Raw genomic sequence first — 22,036 nt, 5'->3', positions numbered from 1 at the left:
GAGATATATAGAGATATATAGAGATATATAGAGATATATAGAGATATATAGAGATATATAGAGAATATAGAGATATCTGTGTTCATGTACAACTTGCACAATCATGACATTTTTACAGTATTTTTCAGGCACCCTTAAATTCTGAGTTGTTTAAAGAGATTTCACTTGCACTGTTAGGGAGAGACATTTTTCTTTAATCTAAGAATTGTTTATTAGAAACACTTACTTATACTTGGGGATTTCTTCTAGCTTTTTGTCACTACTAATTCTGTGCACCAGATCAGATTGTTCATTGTCATAAGGTGAAAGAATAACATAAAGAACAACACTCTTCAGTGCCTGTTTGAGAGAAAAAAAAGTGGGGTTTGCCCATTCAGTTAAGAAGAAAGTGATGCCATCTGCAGAAACAAACCCTCACTCACAGTGATGCATTTTAATTGATACAGGTCAACTAAAATTCTAGTATTTAATATATGAAAAAAGCCCTTTTCAAACATGTAATATCTGTACTGCACACACAACTGTATCGTTCACACCACACCTGCACAGCTATATAGAATCTCTGCACTTACATAAAACAGACAAGACATTCTGGAGATTTCAAACACAATATAATGAAGATGCTGGTTATAAATATTCTTTTGAAATCAACTTTTATCATATCTGTTTTCAACTAGCCAATTTGTTAGTATAGCCATTAAAGAAAACCAAACTCAGAACAGACTGGGGAGTTATTTCATCTGCTGCACATTGATCTGGTAAGAAATGAGGATTTGCCACGTGGAAATACAGATATTTTGCATGTGAAGTTTTTTACCTGTTGCCACTTTTCACTTTCAGCCTGGATACAGGGAGTGTCATAAATGGCTCTGTAGTGCTTGCAGATGGAGAGGTAGGAGCCTTCATGTTGATCCAGCTGGATCATTAGGTTGTAGTATTTCAACTTTAGTTTCTGAAACAGCATCAAAGAGTCAAATTAATACAGCTCCATGACACATAAAGGAAATTCAACTGGATCCCAGAAATACACTTGGACCTGAAGAGAGGTAAGTCAGATAAAAAATGGAGTTGGGGAGGGAGAAAAAGAAGTCCTCCAGTGACTTACTTCTGTGTTTTCTTCTTGGAAAAACTTTGTATTAATTTTTTTGCTGATAATTTGAGTCCGAATATAGTCTTTTACAGCTAGACAGAGTCTCATCTGCTCCAAGATAAATTCTACACGTTCTTTCTTTTCCATTGAACCATAGGTTTCCACCTGAAATGAAAACGTAACTATTTAACACTCAAAGTCAAATCAAGTGAAGTCTTAGCTGTGCCAGAAGTGTGGGAGTTGTTTGGAGGGAGGACACACCAAAACAAAACAACAAAAAAAAAGCTATTACAGAGCAGGTGAAAATGGAGTAAATGTTACTCCATTTTAATTATGGGCCCCATTTATACCAAAGAATCCACTAACACTAAACTCAGTGCATTAGCTAGAGAATTGAACTCTACTTTCCAAGTAGAAAATACTCTATATAACCCAACCCATGAGAGTAACAAAAGCAGTTAAAGCTCAATTACACCTTCACCAATAACAGTTCACCTCATTCCAGGCATTTCTGCAGACGTACCTGATGCAGTTTCTAAACACTAATCTCAGAACAGTCAGAATTAATTGCTGTTGTTGATGCAATTCTGAGTTTCAAGGTGTTACCTGCAGTTCTTGCAGAATGGAGGCAGCTTCTTTCACTTCCCCATTCTGCTCCTTTATTGTTGCCAGAGTCTTTGTCAGGCGGGCGCGTTCAATCTCCACGTAGATCTGACATCACAAGGAGCAGTTTAAACTTTATTGGAATTCTCTAAAGAAGAGTGCAAACTCTAAGCCTGCAGCCCCACCAAAAAATGTGTTTGATGTGTCACACAACCAATTAATTTGTTGTGCATCCATACTCCACACTGGCACTATCCACAATATACACTGAAAAAATACTATGGATGGTTGATATTTGGACCAAATTTATCTGCAAAATAATGTCTACATTCATCTATGATTCTTTCAGCAAACCTAAAAGGATGTGCACTGTGAATAAGAATTAGATATTTTGTCTGCTAAAAGATATTGAAACGAGTAGGAAGCTACACTTTACTGGTTGATGAGTACTGAGTACAACTCTTTGCATTATTTCACTCATTGCCAACCAGCCATTAATCCACAAGACTTGATTACAAATAGCTTAGACTAACTTTGAACAGGCAAAGATTGTAACACTGATACAAATTTATCTTACTCCAGAATTGTTTATTTTCTTAAAGCAAAAGAACACATTGTAAATAACTCACTGGGTGTAAAGCTTTAGTATCACCTTCTGGTTCCCATAACTGCACATAACACCCTGCTAAGTGCAGGAGAAATTAAACCAACCCTGCCCATTTCTCTAAAAAATCCAAATACATAACATTTTAAAAAGTGAAAAATAAACGGCATTTTATGATTCTGAAATGTGTTAATTATCACAGAAACACAACCAGTGTTTCAGCATGTGATTTAAATATGAAAGCTGGAAAACATTTGCAGTCTTTTGGAAAGAAATACACTACGTGGCTTCTCAGGTTAACTTAAAAACTACTTTTGCTCTTACTTGAACAAGATTAAAAATTAATGTTAAGGAGCTACACTATTCAAGAAGGTGAACATTTTTATTCTACCTTTTAGACATTCAGTCTTAAAACAAAATCTTACCTTTCCTTCTGTCACCATTCGCAATGTGTCGATTAAGCGCAGTTTGACTGGCAGGTCTGTGATTTCTTCGACGTAAGTGCAGCACTGCTGGACCATTTTAGCAACTGCCTGGTATGAAAAGAGAAAGGAACAACACACTGTGGTTTTAGATTTCCCCAATGGAGTCAAACTATAACACTCAGGTAAGTAATAATGTCATATCGAACTGAGGAGACTCATTTCAACAAAAAGCATCCAAGATCCATCTCCTCCCTTTGGTTCATAAAGAGCTGTAAAATCACGCCAGTGACTGATGCTACAGGTCAGATGTGATGCTGTTCTTTCATCTCCTCCATCTCAGTTTTTCCAATGATATTCAAAATAATCCACTCCATGCAGTTCTCCCTTGAAAAGCAGTTCCTCCTCCTCTGCCAAATCCACACAACTCTCACATGCACTGGCAGAACTTCTGTTTGCCCTAAGACCTGCATGGCTGAGGAGAGATGGATCTTCTCTTAACTCTGTACACTAACCCTTCTCCTTAGGGATTCCTCAGGAAGAGAAGGAAGAGGGGTGATTATTTCTCACTGTTGCTTTTGTGGTAAGCACAGATATTAGAACATGTACCTCTGGTAACAACGCTGACAAAGCTGGTACACTTACTATTAAAATACCTACTTCTAAAAAAAAAACAGAATGAAACTTCTAGAAATTTCTTCCTCAAGAAGTTCCTCAAAATTCAGCTGAAATGATCCAAGCCTTCAGCTGCAGTCTGTGCAATTCAGAGAACTAAACTACACCCTACTTTTATACACACTCCTAATGTTTCTGCACATTGAAAGAGAGGTAACCTTTTTCTTCCTAAAACAATGTCATTAAAATTGCCTGTTGCTGACTTCTAATTAAGCCACTCTAAACACAGAGTGCAATAAACTTTGCACTTTCCTAAATGCAAGTGCTTTCAGCCATCCTGACAGCTGATTTCTCACAAAGGACTGAAAGCCAAAGCATGACAGTTTCAAAAGGAAGCATGTGAAGCACACACCTTATCTGATCACAATAAACTCCAGTAATTCTGTTTAATGTACATGTAAACATGAAAAACTAAGAATGTAGAAGAGTATAAAGATGAATCACCATCTTTACACACAAAGTCCCTACACAGGGGGAATCAGATACATAATACAACTCCAAATGGAGTTTTATTCTTTGTTTCAAAGGATTAAACTCACCTGTTTTAACTGACTTCTCCTCTTTGATAGAAGAATAATATTTTCATTAAGAGCATCCCAGTCTTTCGCCTCGTAACACATTTTCACTATGGCAACCAAGATCCGGGATGTGGAGACCATGTCAGATGCCTGCAACAAACCAAGAGCACGTCAGAGGTGGGATGGACCTGCAGCCCCTCCAGCACCTGCACTTCTGTTATACAAAGGCAATAATTACTGTGTCTGGCCTCAGTGATTTGCTTTCTGAAGAAATGCAAGACTGAGACTCCAAGTCCCCTCCTGACTTTAACACAGGAACAAGGGCTGTGTAGGACACCCCAGAATCACCACGTCCCACTCACCGTCCGTGTTTGCTTTTCCAAGGAGAGAAGGTTTTCAATGACTTCTTGCAATCTTCCTTCCTAATAAGACAAGCAAAGAATTAACTCCACGAATGAAGAACATAATTCAGTTTAAACTGAGAGCGGCTCTAATTCCCACCTAAGTAAAAACAACAGACCAGCCTGTACGTTCATTTTTCATTTATCAGGAAACACACACAGCACCAACTTTAAATCCATGGTTCTACACAAAGAATAAACTGGAAAGGTACAGTTTCATTTTTGCACAACACATGCTCTAAGTTGTCTGCCTTGAGAGAGAAACCTGGCAGGTTCCAGACAGGTTTGGTGAGCTCACGTTCACTGTGCTGCGTGGAAGACTCATTTCTTCCCTGGCCAAAACAGAGCTTTAAGTGAGAACAGAAATGCAATTAAACACCTCGACCAAAAAAATTGCTCTACTATTACTTTCATCCACATCCATCATATCTTAATTACAGAGTATTACACAAAGCATAAACTACATGGAATTACAATAGTCCTGCCTTTTTGGTGGGGGGTTGAGAACTACATATATCTTTGCTTAGGGGAGTTAAAGATACCACAGTGTACTTTTAGTCCTAAATTGTAATTCCTAGAGAACATCTTGCAAAAATTTTAGTATGGCTGACTTTGTACCAGCCCATGGCAATGGTGGGGCTGCAAAAAACTCAAAAAGGTTAGAAGTAGAAAACGAGTAAAAAACCAGAGAAAATTAGACTTGTTTCTAAAATGTAGCTACCCTACTGAAATCTTTTTACACACAATGTTTGTGAGGGATGTGCTCTTACTGCCATGGAATTTACCTGTTGTGCAGGATGAAACATGGCCATGGCATTCATTCCTACACAGAGCTGGGCCTGTGGCACAAAACCCCTGTGCCTGCTCTCCACACAATGGTCTCAGGACAATCTAAGCCTTAAGATAAGTACAACTGCTGCACAGGACAGCAGCTTTCATGAGACACAGGGATGGAGTGGAGCATTTGCAGCACATAAAGAGTCAGATCCATCCTACTGGGACAGCAAACTCCAACACCAGGGAAGCTGTGGCTGCCCCATCCCTGGAAGTGTCCAAGGCCAGGGTGGATGGAGCTCTGAGCAACCTGGTCTAGTGGAAGGTGTCCCTGCTCATGGCAGGGGGTGGAACGGGATGGTCTTGAAGGTCCCTTTTAACCCAATCCATTCTGATTCTGTGATTCTGTCTGTTCTGAGGTCTGAGATGCACAGGAATCTTCAAGCTACAGAACAATTCCTTTATAAAAAAGCCCTTAAGACACACCATGTGCACGATCACCGCTATGACCCCACGGCTAACACATCCTGCGGTCACATGCGGGGGCACAGACACGGCTGCTGAGCCGAGCGAGGCACCTCAGAGCCCGCCCTGGCCCTGCCCCTCCGTTCCAGCCTTTCAGGGCTCGCACATCCCCGAGTTTAGGGATGCCAAGCGCTGCCTGTCCAGCCTGACCCGGGACCAGTCACAGGAAGGCAGCGGTGGCGCAGGATGAGCAACCAAGCCCGCGTGTGCCCGGGCAGGGGCAGAGGGAAGGGCTGCACCCCTTGTGAGGGACTCGGGCCCTCCCCTCACCCGACAGCTCCTCCCGCCTGAGAATCACAGAATATCCCGAGTTGGAAGGGACCCAAAGGACCATCGAAGTCCAACTCCTGGCCCTGCACAGGTCACCCCAACAAGCCCACTCTGTGCCTCAGAGCGTTGTCCAAACACTCCTTGAGCTCTGGCAGCCTTGGGGCCGTGACCACTGCCCTGGGGAGCCTGTTCAGTGCCCCACCACCCTCTGCTCGGGCACCAACCTCCCACAGAGCCCTGAAACAGCGGAGCCGTCCCTCTCCTCCCCTTCCCCAGCCCGGCACGGAGGTCCCTCTCTGGGCCCCCTCAGCACCGCTCCGAGGGGGCAGGACGCGGCCGCAGCTCTGCCCCGCGCGGCCTAGCGCGCCATGACTCAGCCCGTCCACCGCGCCAGGCTCGCCTCCCGCCTCACCTGCGCCAGCCGCTCGCACTCGGGCAGGCGCTGGTCCACGGTGGCGCTGTAATCCACCTCCATCTTGACGATGCGGCCGTCGGCCCGCTCCGCGCCGCCCTCCGCCATGGCCGCGTTCCGCCGCCTCAGCGCCCACCGGAACCGGCCGGGCCCGCGCGCAGGCGCGCCGGGGGCAGCCCCAACAAGGGCCCCGCGCCGCGCCAGGCAGGCGCTGCCGAGGACACCCCCGGGCGCGCCAGGACCCGCGGAGGGGGAGGAGCCACAGCTGAGGGAACCGCCCCTCACGACCTTGTGAGGGGATCGGAGACCCCCGTGAGGGGACCTGAGAATCCCCGATCTTGTGAGGGGATCGGAGACCCCCCTGAGGGGACCTGAGACCCCTCGACCCTGTGAAGGGACCTGAGAACCCCTGAGGGAATCCGAGACCTCCCGACATTGTGAGGGGACCTGAGAACTCCTGAGGGGACCTGAGACCTCCCGAGCCCCTGAGGGGACACGGATCGCCACCCACCTCTGAGGGGATCTGAGATCCACCTGAGCCGATCTAAAACCCCCGAGCCTCTGAGGGAATCTGCCCTTAAAAGCGCTCCCTTCTGAGGGGATTCCCCGCTCAATCCACCCCTCTGAGGGGATCTGAAGCCCCCCGCACCCGTCTGTGAGATGTTGAAGCCATGCTTGTGCAGGTAGGTTGCCATCAGCTCCCAACGCATTGTCACACACTACAGAAGTTTCATTCACTGAAGAAATTCAGAAAAACTCCCTCGTGTTTGCAAGCAAACAACTCAGAAAGAAACACTGAGCAGTGAATGCCCTGAATCAGAATCACAGAATGGTTTGGGTTGGAAGGGACCTTAAAATCATCTTGTTCCGACCCCCTACCATGGGAATCTTTGGATGTTATTTAAGATTCCCAGAAAGAATAAGTTACCACAAAATTACATTTTGCATTGTGTTACTTTGAGAATATACTGCACATGCACCAATACAATGTGCCAAAGGGGTGTTCGACATAACTGTTTTAAATCTTTAGTTGACAGAATTAAGACTGAGTTCCTACATCTGCTGAACTGTTTTAAATTCAGAGTAATTCAATTAAATGGATTCAGAGCTCTAATATTGTATTTTGCAACTGTGTCTGATGCATGCCTTCCAATTAGCACAGCACAGACCGTGAATCACTTTCTGTTTGAACTCAAACTTGATTTTAAAAGTCCCCTAACACAATTTATCCATTATCCTTAATCATTGTTAGCTGATTTTAATTGACCTAAGTACTGAAAATACATGCACGTATCACTCAGAGTGTATCAGTTGTTCGTTCTTAACTGGCCATTTACAAATTTTTACAGAGCTTTTGATTTTTAAAATCTCATTCCTTTAGCTCACTGTAATATTAGTATAATTTTACAGCTCATGGACTGTGAGTGATGGCTTCCAGGGAAGTTGAAAGTCACACACTAATCTAATTGAGCATAGTCCCATACACAGTAATTTGGTTCAGACAGCGAGTGAAAGAGGAAGAGAATGAATCCATACTGCAACTGTTGTTTTCCTTTACTTATATGGGTTTGCTGGGGGACAAGGAGGCAGCTTTTGCCTCCAATGCAGATAAAAAATCCTCTAAATTCTTATTCAAAAGTCCTCAGCAAAACACGCAAAAAAATAGCTTGGCTTTTGCTGTCTCTTATTCTGAAGCAACACTTTGCTGACACAAGTCCATCTGGAGTTCATACTCAGCATGATTTAACATATGGGCTTTTTCCCCTCAGGGCAGAAATGAAAGATGAGTGAAAAATGTCTCATTTTCACAATGGAGCGTAGAGAGGGTGTTGCAGAGGTAAGAGTAGTAATTTCTGCCAGTTCGTGGAAATCAAAGACCCAAAATTGAGGCAGGCACTGCCTGGCCAGTGGGAGCTGGAAGTTTTCTGTCTTAGCATATCCCCTGGAAAATGGTGCATGTAGAGAGGCTGGGGACAGTCATCACAGTGGGGAGTTGTAAGGGACATCCTCAGGTCGCTGCTTTTATCCCATGTGTATGTGCAGCCAGCACAAGACTGAGCTGTGCCTCTGGCAGTAAGTTTGGGGTGACTGCAGGTATAGGAAGTAGTTTTGTTTTCCATTTTAAGCAGCTTCTGGATTTGACACACTGCTTTTCACAGATCTGAACACTTTGTTATTATACACAGAGCTATAAGGTTTGGTTTATGTTGAAAGCACGTAATGGGTGATAAACTGGTTTAAGTCTTTCTGAAGGTTTTATTAAAATCAGTGTCCTTGCCTATAACTGGGTAGCATCAAGGCCCCATGTAAAGAAGTTCAGGTTTTTATGCTGCTTTTCAGCAGAAATAAAGAAATATTGTTCCCAGTGGATGAAACCACTTAAAACTGAAGTGGATGTTTTAGATCTGAATTTGGATTAACTCTCTTCTATGGGTAATATCACAGAATCACACAATTGTTAAGGTTGGAAAAGACCTTTAAGATCATCAAGTCCAACTGTCAACCCAGCAGCACCACAATGTCCTCAAGTGCCACATCCACACATCTTTTTAACACTTCCAGGGATGGTGACTCCCCCACTTCCCTGGACAGCTTGTTCCAATGCTCCTGTGAAGAGATTTTCCCCAGTATCCAATCTAAACCTCCCCTGGCAGCCTGAGGCCATTTCCTCTCATCCTGTCCCTTGTTCCCTGGGAGCAGAGCCTGACCCCCACCTGGCCACAGCCTCCTGTCAGGGAGGTGTAGAGAGTGAGAAGGTTCCTCCTGAGCCTCCTTTTCTCCAGGCTGAACCCTGCCAGCTCCTCACAAGACTTGTGCTCCAGACCTTTTCCCAGCTCCATTCCTTTCTCTGGATTCACTCCAGCAGCTCAACGTCCTTCTCGCAGTGAGAATCACAAGGTATTGCCTTGTCTTGGCTATTTTGCATGGAATTTCAGGAACATACAGTACCACCATTATGAATTATAGCCACAGTTTTCATATTTATAAATGGCTGTGTCACATTTGAGACAGAAGTCTCATTAAACACATTGTTCATACCTCAGTTGAAAATGCAGACTGTTAATAGAGCTCCCAGATTTTTTATTTCTTTGTGTAGGTGTTTGCACTTCCCTGGGAAAGCAGAGATGTGAAATATTGTGCCATTATTGCAAGGGGCTGGCAAAGCGACGTAGTTGGCTCCAGGAGATGGCACTGTGTCCTCTGGGCTAAGAATTATACCCACAGCTCCGAAATGTGCATCCAGAACCAATAAAATTCTGAGGGGTTTTTGCTCTTTCTTGTTATGAAACACACATTTCACTGTAGACATAAATTCATCTTTAGCTGTCCCAAATACGGCATTTCATCACTTTTTTTCTTTTTTGTAAATAATTGATACATAAATGCAGATGGATATTTTACCACTATCTGTGCAGTGCCTTGTATTTTCCTCTTACTGTCACAGCGCTTCTCTGCAATCCAGAGAATGGCTTTATAGCCACTGGGAGCACAGGAGAAACAGCAGGATGAGCATTTTAAGCATAAAATGCTGAGGTTGTGTAACAGTTCGGGGTTCTCAGCTAGTTTCAGAATTGGGTTCCAGTGCATTTCAAGTGTAACTTAATGACAGGTAAATGTCTCTGAAAAACACAACCCCCAAGCATATTAAAAGCCGATTTCAATAACAAATTGCAACTAACGGAGGGGGGGAGCCCTCCTGAAAGGGCTCTGGCTTTATTGTTCAACTGGGAAGGAGGCGCTTTCTCACTGAACTTTCTGCGTGGCATTTAAAAGTAAAAAAAAGACACACAAAAAAAAAAGGGTTTTATTTGTACTGCAAAATGTGCTGGCTGATAACGAAAGGGCTGACCAGAAGGGAAATGGGTGAGGCCTCCACATCCTGTGCTGTGTCCGCACCGAGCGCACGCTTGTCCTTTCCTTTGTACCGGGGGGCGGCTGCGAGCCCGGGGCTCACGGGGTGCAAACGCTTCGCAAGGTGCCTGGTCACACGCAGTAAACTTCCAAAACCCGACAGCTCCTCGCGGAAGAATAAACCAAAATCGCGTTTTTTCCGTGCTCAGCGCTGCCCGTTCCCCCTCCCGGGAGGCTCCGGCGGGCGCAGCGCGGAGCCCCCGCGGCCCGGCCCCGCTGAGCCCGCCCGGTCTCCCCCCTCCCTCGCTCCTTCCCTCCCTCCCTCTCTCCGTCCTTCCTGCCGCCCCGCTGATGTCAGCCCAGCCCCGCCGGGGCCGCCGCCGATACCGCCCGCCCGTGACCACCGCCCGCCCGCGGCTGCGCGGGGACCCGCGGCCGCCCGTCCGCCGCTGCCCCCCCGTGCCCCCGCCCCGAGCGCAGCGGGAGCCGCGGCGGCCGCAGCCGCGTTGCGGCGGGGAGGTGGGAGCCGCGCTTGGCAGCCGGGAGAGGGAACGTTATAAAAAGCCTTTGTCTCGGGACTCAGCATCGCATCTCTCTCCTGCCGCCCGACGTGCTGCCGGCGGGGGCGAGAGCCACATTTTCGGCTCGTTTGTTCTTTTCGCCGCCCCAGGCATGTCTTGACACAGCCGCGAGAGAGCCCGGCGTTTCCGTGCACTTCCGACGGATGTCTTCGGCTGGGGCGAGAGCGGTGGGGCTTTGAGACTTGGTAGCGTCTCTCGGTGCGAGCGTCTGTGAGATTCCCATGATCGCGGTGTGAAGGAGGAAGGACGGGAAGAAAGAAGCGGTTGTGTTGGTTTCTCTTCTTGCTGGGTCAGCCTTCCTGGATGGTTGCACTACTGTCTTGTGGACACACTGTCAAGCGCGCACAGAGAAAGAGGCTTGATTATTTCCCCCCGTGTTTGGTTTTCGTCGTGATCTCTGTGCAGAAATCCCCACTTTTCTCCCAGTTCGCCGGTCCGCACTGAGCAGCAGGAATATGCTCATGAAGGAGTACCGGATCTGCATGCCTCTGACAGTTGAAGAGGTAAGATCCGCGCCTGTACCGGAGACGCTGTTCCTTACCCAGGGTTTGCTCTTGCCAGGCGACTTGAGGTTGTATTTGTTTTACTGAATATTTCTTCTTCGTGTAATGAACTTGGTCGGAGATGATTGGTTAGAGAGGAATGTTTTTATTGGAAAATAAAGGAATCCTGCAGGAACGAAGGTAACTTAAGTGTATCAAAAGCACTGTGTCGTCAAAATATTGGTTATAAAGATTTTCCAGCTAGACTTTTCAGAGGAATCTCATGCATGTTTGCAAGGGAATGCTTTTGTGCTGAAATTTCTATCTGATAAAGCCTTTGTCCAAAACCCAGTTTCTAAATATATTTCACCTTTGCTTAAAATACCCTCGTAGCTGAACGTGGCCTGAAACTCCCTCCAGCACAGGTAGGGAAGAGAGGCGATCATTTATTAGTAAAACTTTGTTGTCATTTAAAGAAACGACTGAAAGTCAAACTGCTCTTTGTCGGGTGCTCTCAACTCCGTGTTAGGAACATTGGTTTTATTTGCGGACAGTTTTAAGATCGTAACACCTCCACGGAGCACACGTGTTCTGGAGTTACTTGGGAAGTGTTTGCGGGTGCAGTAGGTGCCTAAAGGCCTGATGGAATACGAAACAGAGAGGCTGGTTTATGGTTTGGTGCCCTGCAAGTATGAAAAGATGCTGTTTTATGGAGCCACTTGTGGTGCGGACGGGGCTGAGCCCGCGCTGGGCGCGGATCTTGCGCTTGAGCTGCGCCCAAAGTTCCGCCTGTGCCGCCGGCGGCGCCGCCAGGGGGCGCCCTGGCCCAGGGTCCCTCAGGAGGGGCTTAATTCGCTAATTAATGGATAATTAAGTCGCTAATTGAGTTACACGTTCGTTCTTTGAGTCCGTCCAGGAGGGTGCTTTGCTGTACAGTTTTATTTTCTGCAATATGTGTGGAGGAGTCTTCAGGAGTACGGCAGGGTAGTCATTTCAATGGTCTTTTTGTCCATATCTTCAGTTCTGGCAAATTAAACAGTTTTCTGAAACTGAGGATTGGAACTGCCAAATATTTACTTCGGGCTGCTCAGGAAATTTCTTCTGCAGGGAGCAGGACCCAAAGCCACCACATACATGTAGTTAAACAGGTATAGGTATAATTCTAGCCTTTTCCCATCCAAGTTATATCGTATCCTGTGATATTGGATGGCATTATTCTTTTAATACATAATTTTCTTTGTTTATTGCATTACCCTACTGTAGACAACATTTTATCCAAGCCAGTTCCTGATGCCCTCAGACTACTACACTTAGTTAATGACAGTTCATTACATCATCAGAAGGGAGCAGATTTAATTTATTTTGAAACATTATTATTAAACAAGATTTCCAGACGCAGAAAAGTTCAAAAATCTCCCAAAACAGGAATGGTCGATGCATGATGAGGCAGAAGGAAATGTTAGATGTAATTTTTTCTCTAGAATGTTAACAAAATTAGTGAAGATACTCTATCTTGTAGTTTCTCTTATGTTGAATCATCCATTATTTAATCCAAGTGCTGCAGCTGAGATGCCTTAATGAGGAACCTAGAACATGTCTGATATTTAGCATCAATTTAATTACTAATTATAAAATTAACTAGGACAAAATTGTAAAATTAGCAGATATCTTCTTTTTGTTACAGTATTTACATACTAAAAAAGTCCCACACTGTGTTTCTTGTAGTGGTTCATCCTTGTGACATTCCCTACAGCCTTATGAAGGTGGTGTTATCCTACTTTTATACCCTCAGTTGCACATTAACTGCCAAAAATGTGTGATAGTTTTTGCCACAAGGTGATGGGGTGGTTCAGTCATCAGGAGAACATCTTGGGGCGATGCTCACCCTTCAGAAACCGGGAGCAGTTTGGTTCTGAGAGGCCCAAACCGCCTCCTGCAAGGTGCAAAGTCACTCTGAACCTCACTGGGCTTTGAGGGAAACAATTTCCAAAGGATATCCAATTTCCCACGAGGCTGGGATGTTGGGCCCTGGTCTGCAGTGGCACTTGGGATCCTGACTCACATGGACACTGCTGGCACTTAACCATCCAAGGGTTTTTGAGGTTCTGTGTTTCAACAGGTACGGGAAAAATGCAGTTCTTATGCAACAGCCCGGCTCCCCCTTTTGTGCTGTTTTTCTTCCTTAGACTTTACAACGCTGCTTTTCCATGGTTGATGCTCTGGCTTTCGGCCTGTGCACTTTAGACATAAATCCAAAAGTATTTCCTTGAGCAGTTTTCCTTTTTTAGCACTGCCCTGCCAGTTACCCGTCCATAGAAGTCTCACAGCATGAATGAGAAAGAACTGTGTCTCTAGTCTGTGGTGCTGTGTTGTCACCAACACCACAGTGGTTCCCATGTCATTCCTGGGAGGATAATCTGGCACAGGGAGCAAAATGGAGTGTTAAGTCTGCCAGCCAAGCACCTGTACCTGATCTTCTGGAGTCAGATTTTGTGTGTAATGTGAAAAAATGTGCTGTAAAATGTGTAAATGTCCAGGCAAGTCATTACCTTGCACGTAAATTCCTATGCATGCAGCAGGGAGCAGTCAGTGCTGCTCTGGATGACTATTGTGATCTAAATTTATCTCTGGAGAACAGTAAAGAACTGATTCATCAGTGGAACAGCAGTGCTGTCTCCAGGTTGGAAGAGTTTCTGGCATTGTTGTGGGTAGGAAAGCCTTCATTAGCTACTGCAGATCCTGTTCCTGAGTCGTGCTTTCCTTGATGCCCTTATTAGATAAGATACCCAAATATTTCTGGGAGTTTTGTTTATCTACCTGTCAGCTTGGAGGCCAAATGCTTTCTTGCAAAGAAAACATTTCCTGAGAAACTCTCTTTGCTCCAAACTGAGCTGCTCTGGTGTATTTTGAGCTAGGATAGAAGAGTTGGACATGCATCTTTGTGCCTTGGCCATAAACACCAGGAAAGACAGGTTGTTCCAAGAGTCCTTGCTGGGATGCTGTGGCACCACACTACAGTTCTTATTTAAAGCTGAGGCTAAGTCAGTAACTGAATTTTTATTGGCAGCTGTTTAGGTCTGTTACATATGTATGGTCAGAAGCTGCCTGATCAGCTTTAAAATAATTTAGGAAAGGAAATACCACGTTAATTTCTAAGCAAAATAATAACAACTGCTGTAAGAACTTTGTAAACTAGGTCAGAATAGAGCTGTTGGTTGACAAAGCTAATATGATTGCCAATTAGAAGTCATTCTTTACCTCATTTGTGGTACTTTTGGGAGGGACCCATGCAAATTCAATCCTTTTGTTAACACCGAGATCTTAAAAATTAGGAAAAAGCCGTTTCTTTGCATTAATATATAAAGCAAGTAAAATCTGTTCCAGTAATTGCATGAGATATGTTACTAATCCTCATCCCAGCTGCAATTAATAAACGAGCCTGCCTCAGTTATTTTTCCCCTTGCATTTTCATGTGTTAGTTCATTCTTACAAATAGCTTGTTACATCATATGGGAGAATATTATAATAGGCTGCATTGTGGAGTTTTTAAATATCATCAGTTAAAAAAGCACATTCCTAAGCAAGTGAAAAGAGCACCAAGCAATGGAAAAGAGTGGAGATGCTAAAGAATTCTCAGACTTGGGTCTCATTGCAAATCAAAATGCCACAATTTTTCACAGGAAGGATTACATGGCTTTGTGCTTTTGAGATGCCTTTATCTGAAAATGTAAACCAAATGTGATAGGTCAGCATGGTACTGAACTCTTCTGGGAGGGGCAAAGTCCAATGAAGTTCCTGATTTGTGTGGAAAGTGATTATTCTTTAAGGGAAGAGGCAAAAAGACATTTTTGCTGGATCCTGTTGAAAATGGAGTTGTTACTGCTGTAAAATGCTGTGAAAGATGTGAAGCTGGGCTGTGTATATTTGAAAGCTAAACATCAAATAAACTACAGGAATCACAGGGTTTTTTCCTCAGAAACAGGGATGCCCATTAACATTTCTGTTAGCTCTGAACTCTACGTGCACGGCCAGTCCCTAAATTCCTGACAGGTTTTCCTTTGCTTTGTTTCTTTATTTCAACCAAGATTATCTCTGCTGAGCCTGGTGGAATTGCTCCCACTCTGTGCTTTAAATAAAAGCCAGGTTGGATCTGTGGGGAGCTCTGCCTGCATGAGGTGTGGAGGAACAGCTGTATTGTCATGAATACAAACAAGCAGAGACCTGCAAAATGTCCATAAATGGAGATCATGGTTTTTCAACAAAAAGTCCTCTCAGCGTTCCCAAATTCTGGGTTTAGAAGTGTTATCCTTGCTCCTTTATAAAAATACCCATCGTTTAGCTCTTGTTTCAGACATTATGAATTCTCCCAGTTACGTAAAATTATTTCAACAACATCTGTGTAAACAGAATTTGTATTCTCTGAATCTTGGGTACATTTCTTCTTTAAAAAATTTCATAGTCTCCTGTTATGTGCACAGGGGGTACTTGTTATAACATGTTTTATTCAGACAGATTTCAAGCTCATTGAAAGCATTTGAGAAGGTGTTGTTATGCCCTGAGAGTCAGCAGGTGTTATGATATTTAGACATAACTATGTGTCTGTAGTACAACAAAGCCTTTAGTAGGGCATAAAGTGTAAAAAAAATTTTTTTCATAAGTACAGTGATCTACTGCAGGACAAACTACACCAACTTGTCCTGCAGTTAATACAGATGGATTAAATAATGATCAACTGTACATGCTGCTTTCATTTCCCAGCTGTAGCCACAGAGCATGTTTTCAGGAGTACCTTAATGTATGGAACATTTGTAAAAGCAGTATGTTGGTTGTAAGCAAGAGGACTATAAGCAAACAGAAGGTGAAGTCAAGTTTTCAAATTTAATTCAGTTTATTACTTGTAAATGAAATAATAGTTGTACCCGGTAATGACGAAAAAGTTTCTCTGGCAGTTTGGAGCTGAAATTGTCCAGCAAAAATGGAGTCTTGCTGTGCAATTTTAATTGAAACTATCAACAGCTATAATGCATCTTGCACCAATTCCTTTACAAGGCACTAAACTGCTGTGAGACATAAAGGACCTTTTGCTGTAGTTAATCATTGTGTCTGGATGTGCCTTAGAGAACATCAGCCTTACCTTCCTTCTGCATTCAGCACTGCTGGGGCACTGCCACCTTTGTCTGAGGGGTATTCAGAGTTAATTATTGATCTAGGAAGCCTCTTTACACCATTATGAACATCTTTTTACCCTTCAAAAGAAATCCTTGCGTAAGTCTCTCGTTAGCAAAGGGATCTGGCCTTGGGTGGGTGGTCATGTCTGCTCACATCACAAGGCCTTGGCTCACACAGTGTGACCTCACACTGACCCGAGAGCTTCTGGCCTGGGGAGAGTCACTGTAACAGGTAAAATAGGTGAGGGAAAGCACCACAAGTTAACTATTATACCCAAAAATCACCTATTTCATTTTCTTTTGATGGACAGTCTAGTTGTGAGAAGGAAAGGATGAAAAGTGAGAGCTGTATTTTACCACAGGGAAAAATAAACCCCTTGCTTTAGTTTGGCCTTCCCGTGCTAGTTGTGGTCAGCTCCCAAAGCACAGCAATGCAGAGCACATGGCAAATCTTTATTGAGCCCCACTGCAAAGACCAAAAATACCCAATTTTCACCCTTACTCCTGTTTGCACTTTTCAATAAAACCCTGTGAAGGGAACAAGACAACCTTTATTCTCCAAGTTTCAGTGTAAATCATTAAAAAAATCTTGCAGTGGAAAGGGTTAGATATTACTCAAGGAACACCAGGCTCTGACATCCATCTCTCTTTATCTCCCTTGCTCTGTCTCTCCCTGTCAACACTTGTTGTCCCCAAGGTATATATATATATATATATCTCAAATAATACCACACAGTTGATTTGAGGACTTTGTTAGCAAAATGCAGGGCCCAGTTTTGCGTTTCCTGTAAAACAAAATGCAGCTTGTCAGTGTTTTAGGACATTTTCCAGCTAAGGCACTCTGCAGAGCTTTGATGCCATCAAGGACTCCATGAGCTCTCTTTGTCTTTGAAGCATAATGTAGGCTTGGAAAGGAAAGAACTGGGAAAGAAACACACGGAATGTCAATACTGGCTTTTAAAACTCAGTGCTTTAATTATTTCTTTTGTATTTTGGGATGAACTTTGACTTGCTGAGAACATGAGGTTCCTGTAAGAGTTGATGTGAAAGCTGAGTGATCAGCACTTTAGAAATTGAGACCACTTGTGTTTATGTACCTAATAATAAATGTAGATGTCTGTATTGGCAGCTTGAAGTTTGATAGCTCTGATATGTCAAATACATTTTCCCTTAGTCCAGTCTGTTTAATTTCTTCATCTGTCTTCTTTTAAGGTTAGAAATAATATAGTTATATTTTCATGTGATTTTTGCCTGACTGCCAAAAAAATTTAGGTGATTTATGGCCCTTAAAGTCTATAAAGCCCTTTAGATTAGAGGAAGAGAAAGATTTCTGTAATAACTAGGAAAGATTACAAATTATATTTTCCTTTATGAGTATTCATTTTATTCTGATAGACATTTGTATTGTTAAAATCTGTTAGAGATCCTGTTCTTGGGTACAAAAGGCTGCCTAGTCAGATAATGGAAAACCCATAGTATATAACAATGATTCATTCACTGTATCCTTCTCTGTGAGTGGTGAGCTGACAAATATATTCCCCAGGCTGTCCTTACAGAGCTGAGGCAGTTGTGGATGCTAAAATCCATGCAGGCTTTCCATCTTACTGTCCAATCTACCACAGAGGCAACCATTATACACTCCAAGGATGGAGATGGATGGTACACACATGAAAACCCTTAAAATAGTCATTGTGGGTGAGGAATAACCCTTTGTATCCTTACTCATGGAAAACTTACTTATAATTTAAGTTTGTTTGTTTGTTTGTTTTCAAATAGTTATAATTTTCCTTATATTCTGTTCTTTATCTTCTTTGGTTCATAGAGCATCTCTCATGACCAGCAGTGTATTTTGTAAGACTGTCTACCAAAATAAAGCCAATAGTGCCATTTCATGCAGATTTGCTCTGAGAGCCCTCCAGTGCAGCCTGAAGAGCTCTGTGTGGGCATATTGTGCACATATTCAAGTGTAATTATCAATGTCTGCAGGCATCTAGAAAGCAAGGAAAGGTGCTCCCCAGGATTATTGACTGTGTTTAAAAAGGAACTAAGAAAAGGTAATATAGATTTCAAGTTGTGTTAACAGATGGGTTTGCAGTCTGTAGGTGGTGGAAACCAGACTTGAACTTCACCTGTGTTTATATATAATGCTTTTAGTCTAGTCTTAATCTTGTTTATCTCCTTCTCAGCTCACCATTTCTTCCCAATTTTGGCTATAAGTGATCAGCCAATTTTGAATGCTTGGATATGTATCAAAATACCCTTTTTATAAAGCATAACGCAGGGTGCTAAATTGTAGGAATGACATTTTAATGGCTCTTCTTGGCAAAAAAAAACTATGCATCTTCCATCTTTTTTCTTGTTTGTGGTCAGAAAACGCTGAGGCGGTTTTGGATTCCATTAGTTTCGTACTTTTGCAGTTCCAAAGCTGGTTTTGCACCCTCTGAGCTCTGGCACATCCTGAGCTCGTGCACGTCCTTAATTTAAAGCACGAGGAGTCATGTGAGTCACACACATGAACGTTTGGGGATGAACCAATCTTTTCCTGCATTTAGGAAAAGACTGGTTCATCTGCTCTCCAGAAAAACCAGGGTCTTTATTTAGGAGTTTTTACGTGTCTGTTCTAAGATTAGTCTTGCCCAAGTGATTTAGGAATACTTAAGCTCTGTGGGAATTGTTTGCTGTGGGCATGCTGAGTATGCCTTATTTTCCATTTCATCACACTAAATGTCATCTTGGGTTTAATGTGTTCACCAATTAATGACTATGTTCAGGGGTTTTTTTCAGTAAAAATATTATTACAATGCATGACAAAGTAATTGTGTGATAATGACGCTCCAGTGTGACACACACTGTTGCTCAATTAACAATCAATTGCTTGATTAACAATCAGTCACTGATGACAAACACAACTAATTGTTGAATATATTTTCAGCTTTTTGCTCTCATTTTCTATAAAAGCCGTTAAAAGTATAAAAATAACCGTTTGTGCTTGTGTCACCATGTTACTTGAAAGGTTCCCTACATACAGCAGGGAACTGTGAACCAAAAAATTGTGTTTATCAGAAGGATAAAGACAATGATAATTCTATTGAGAAGCATTAAGTTCTTACCGAGGCCAAGCTTGTATTAGTCCTGGTCATACAGAGATGGTTGGGTTTTTTGTGTTTTTGGGGTTTTTTTGGCCAGGTTTCCTTTGAAAGTGCAGATTAGCTGACCTTTAAGTAATATTTCCATTTAATAAATTAATTGTACAATGACTGCAATAAGCCAAATGAAACACCTGAACTTTACACATTATTACACTCTTAAGTAGCCTGCCTGCTTCTGTTATTACATAGGCTTGATATAAAATTGATTTAAGTCTTCCTTCAGTGGATTGGTTTTTGTTTTGCTTTGCTCTGTGTGAAAGGAAGATCATTCAGTGAAGTTTCCACCGTAGTGATACCAATGAGTTCTGTCACTGGTGCTAAAGAGGCCAAGATTTCACCAAATATGTGTCATAAAACACAGCATATTTATAGAACAGAAATGTTGGGAATTTAAATTCCAATCCAGTTGCATGGTGCAAATCTGAAATAATTCCCCTGCCCTCAGGAGATCCAGTGCAGATTTCTCTCAGTCTGAACAAAAGTTGACTTGAACCAGTGGCCGTAAACTAAAAGAAAATGTGAATTTCTGGAATCTGTCGTTCCACGTGGAATGAAGTTATTGCTGTCCTCATCCCCCAAACTTGTCAGTCACCTCTCTGCTGTCAATCTTCAGTCCTGGCTTTATAGAAGCTTTGATTCCCTTTCCCTTCTCCCAAGGTGGAGTCCTTGGTCATGCTCCCAAGGAAGGAGCCTCTCCAAGCCCCGCAGGCGTGTGGCCAGCTGGCAAAAAGCTGCTGCTCTTGCTGGGCCTTGGGCTTGCAGGGAATAAGGAACTGCACAGCAGAGCAGTACAATTGATAATTCAGCTCCCTCTTGAGTGCTCAGCTCAGGCTTGAATCCCTGTATCCCTTGAATCCCTCAGTTACCATGGATCTTTCTCCCAGGCTGAAGCTGAAGAGAGCACTGAATTCTGAAATCTCTCCAGTGTCTTCCAGGGTTGCTGAGTTTATTTGCATTTCCAAACTGTTTGCTACTCAGTGAAGCCCAGGTTTTTTTGCTTTCCTTTTTTTGCCTTTTTTAATTTTTCCCTCCCCTCTCAGGGATAATTCAATAAAAAAACATGTTTGTGTGTATTGAAAGGACTCTGTATATCCTAAATATACATTTAGGATATGTTGGGGTGTTTTTTTCCATATTAACTTCAGTGGAAACAGAATAAAGCCTACAATGGTGACTTTTTTTTTTTTGTTCATTTGTTCTCCAGTGTTTTGCTATACTTATTTTCTCCACTGTCTCTGCTTTTTTTCATGTCTGAACTTGAACTCTCTTCGAGTCAAGTGATGGGGAACTTCTAAATGTGTTCTGAGGGGGTTTGATATGAGGCAAACAGCCTTTGAGTGGAAATGTTATGTCATAGTAACAAATGCCTATGGATTAGTTAGTTTATTTCCAGGGCTATACATTGCTATTTATAATTTAACTTTCTCAAGCAGCCACGACTGTGTTTATGTTGCCATGGTGTTCCTTGCCATACTTGAGGGTGGATAGTAAATGCTATAATTGAAAATAGATACTCCCACTGAATTAAGGGTAACAGGTGGTTATGTTTTTATTTAATCATGCTGAAAGCATATTACAAGTTAAATGTGGATACCTCTACCCCTGCCTCTCTGCCAAGACATTTTCAGACATGCCAGTTTGTCTTCAGTGGCCAGGACTGGAGTAAACAACGTGAGTGATTTGCCTTGTGACAGGCCAAGGAATGTCAGTGGCAATCAAGGAGCATCCTCCACTTAAGACTTCAGAAAGCAAATGTTCTTATCCAGGAGAAAAGGAGCTGCTCTGATGTGTGTGGGGAGCTCTGTGTCTCATCCTTCTGGGGACCACAGTCTGGGCAAAGCCCTAATTCCTTATGAGCATTTGAGCAACAGCAATTACTGTTTCCTTGTGTTTCCTCATGTTAGCCCTCTAACCTCATCTCACCTCTTCATTTCCTTCAGTTTTCCACTGAAGTTTTCCAGTTTTTCCATGTGGGCACATCCTCCTAGCAAAACTGTTCAAAGCATCCCCCTCTCACAACCATAAGAATAGCTTTTGATTAAGTTTTGTCAACTCCCATAACATCAGTTAAATATTATCTCTATAAAACATGAATCATATAATACATAAATATATGTATATATTTTTTTCCGTTTTTCAGAGTAGAAGGACAGAAACATATGGATATTATCCTAGATTCTCATTAATATTTAGGTGGGGGGGGGAAAAGTGTTGTAGATTTTTTCTTTCAAAAATATTCTAAAATGTGAAAATGAAATAACTCAAAATAGCAGGATTGTCTCGCACTCTTTATATACTGCAAAAAGTAAAGATGCCCAGGAGGATTAAGTAACCAGGTGCAAACACTTCAGCCAGGATGGTGTGGTTATTGTCAGAGGCATCTGTAAAATCCATGTTCATAGAACCAGAGCAAAGATGCCTCCTTGGTGCAGTTGTGTGAGCAGTGAAGGGCAGAGTGGAGCCCATTGCCTGAGTTCTGCACAGCACTCTCCTGGGGAGGATTTTTGGAC

The 22,036-nt window shown here is 43.0% G+C and overlaps 2 protein-coding genes across 4 annotated transcripts in view; one reads left to right on the top strand and one right to left on the bottom strand.

The window, feature by feature from the left end:
* Positions 1-6,431, bottom strand: part of PSMD12 (proteasome 26S subunit, non-ATPase 12) — an 8,712-nt gene extending 2,281 nt beyond the window's left edge. For both annotated transcript variants that reach the window (XR_003535640.1, XM_027692018.1), the window contains exons 1-8: positions 6,295-6,431; positions 4,275-4,334; positions 3,934-4,062; positions 2,723-2,830; positions 1,697-1,801; positions 1,106-1,255; positions 818-952; positions 227-339 (exon numbers count right to left, since the gene is read on the bottom strand). Coding sequence is in view for 1 of the 2 variants with exons in the window: in XM_027692018.1 (XP_027547819.1) it covers positions 227-339; positions 818-952; positions 1,106-1,255; positions 1,697-1,801; positions 2,723-2,830; positions 3,934-4,062; positions 4,275-4,334; positions 6,295-6,402 (908 nt within the window). In the remaining variant the exon portion in view is untranslated. The remainder of the gene's footprint in view (positions 1-226; positions 340-817; positions 953-1,105; positions 1,256-1,696; positions 1,802-2,722; positions 2,831-3,933; positions 4,063-4,274; positions 4,335-6,294) is intronic.
* Positions 6,432-10,576: 4,145 nt separating this feature from the next.
* The window catches only part of PITPNC1 (phosphatidylinositol transfer protein cytoplasmic 1), a 77,787-nt gene continuing 66,327 nt past the window's right edge, over positions 10,577-22,036 (top strand). For both annotated transcript variants that reach the window (XM_027692022.1, XM_027692023.1), the window contains exon 1: positions 10,577-11,230. In XM_027692022.1, coding sequence (XP_027547823.1) covers positions 11,183-11,230 — 48 coding nt within the window. In that variant the 5' untranslated portion in view covers positions 10,577-11,182. The remainder of the gene's footprint in view (positions 11,231-22,036) is intronic.

The sequence above is a fragment of the Neopelma chrysocephalum genome, unplaced genomic scaffold (genome assembly GCF_003984885.1).
Source record: "Neopelma chrysocephalum unplaced genomic scaffold, ASM398488v2 Primary Assembly neopelma1_84, whole genome shotgun sequence".
Lineage (NCBI taxonomy): Eukaryota > Metazoa > Chordata > Aves > Passeriformes > Pipridae > Neopelma > Neopelma chrysocephalum.
The sequence above is the reverse complement of the archived record's forward strand: the minus strand, read 5'-3'. Positions and strand labels throughout refer to the sequence as shown.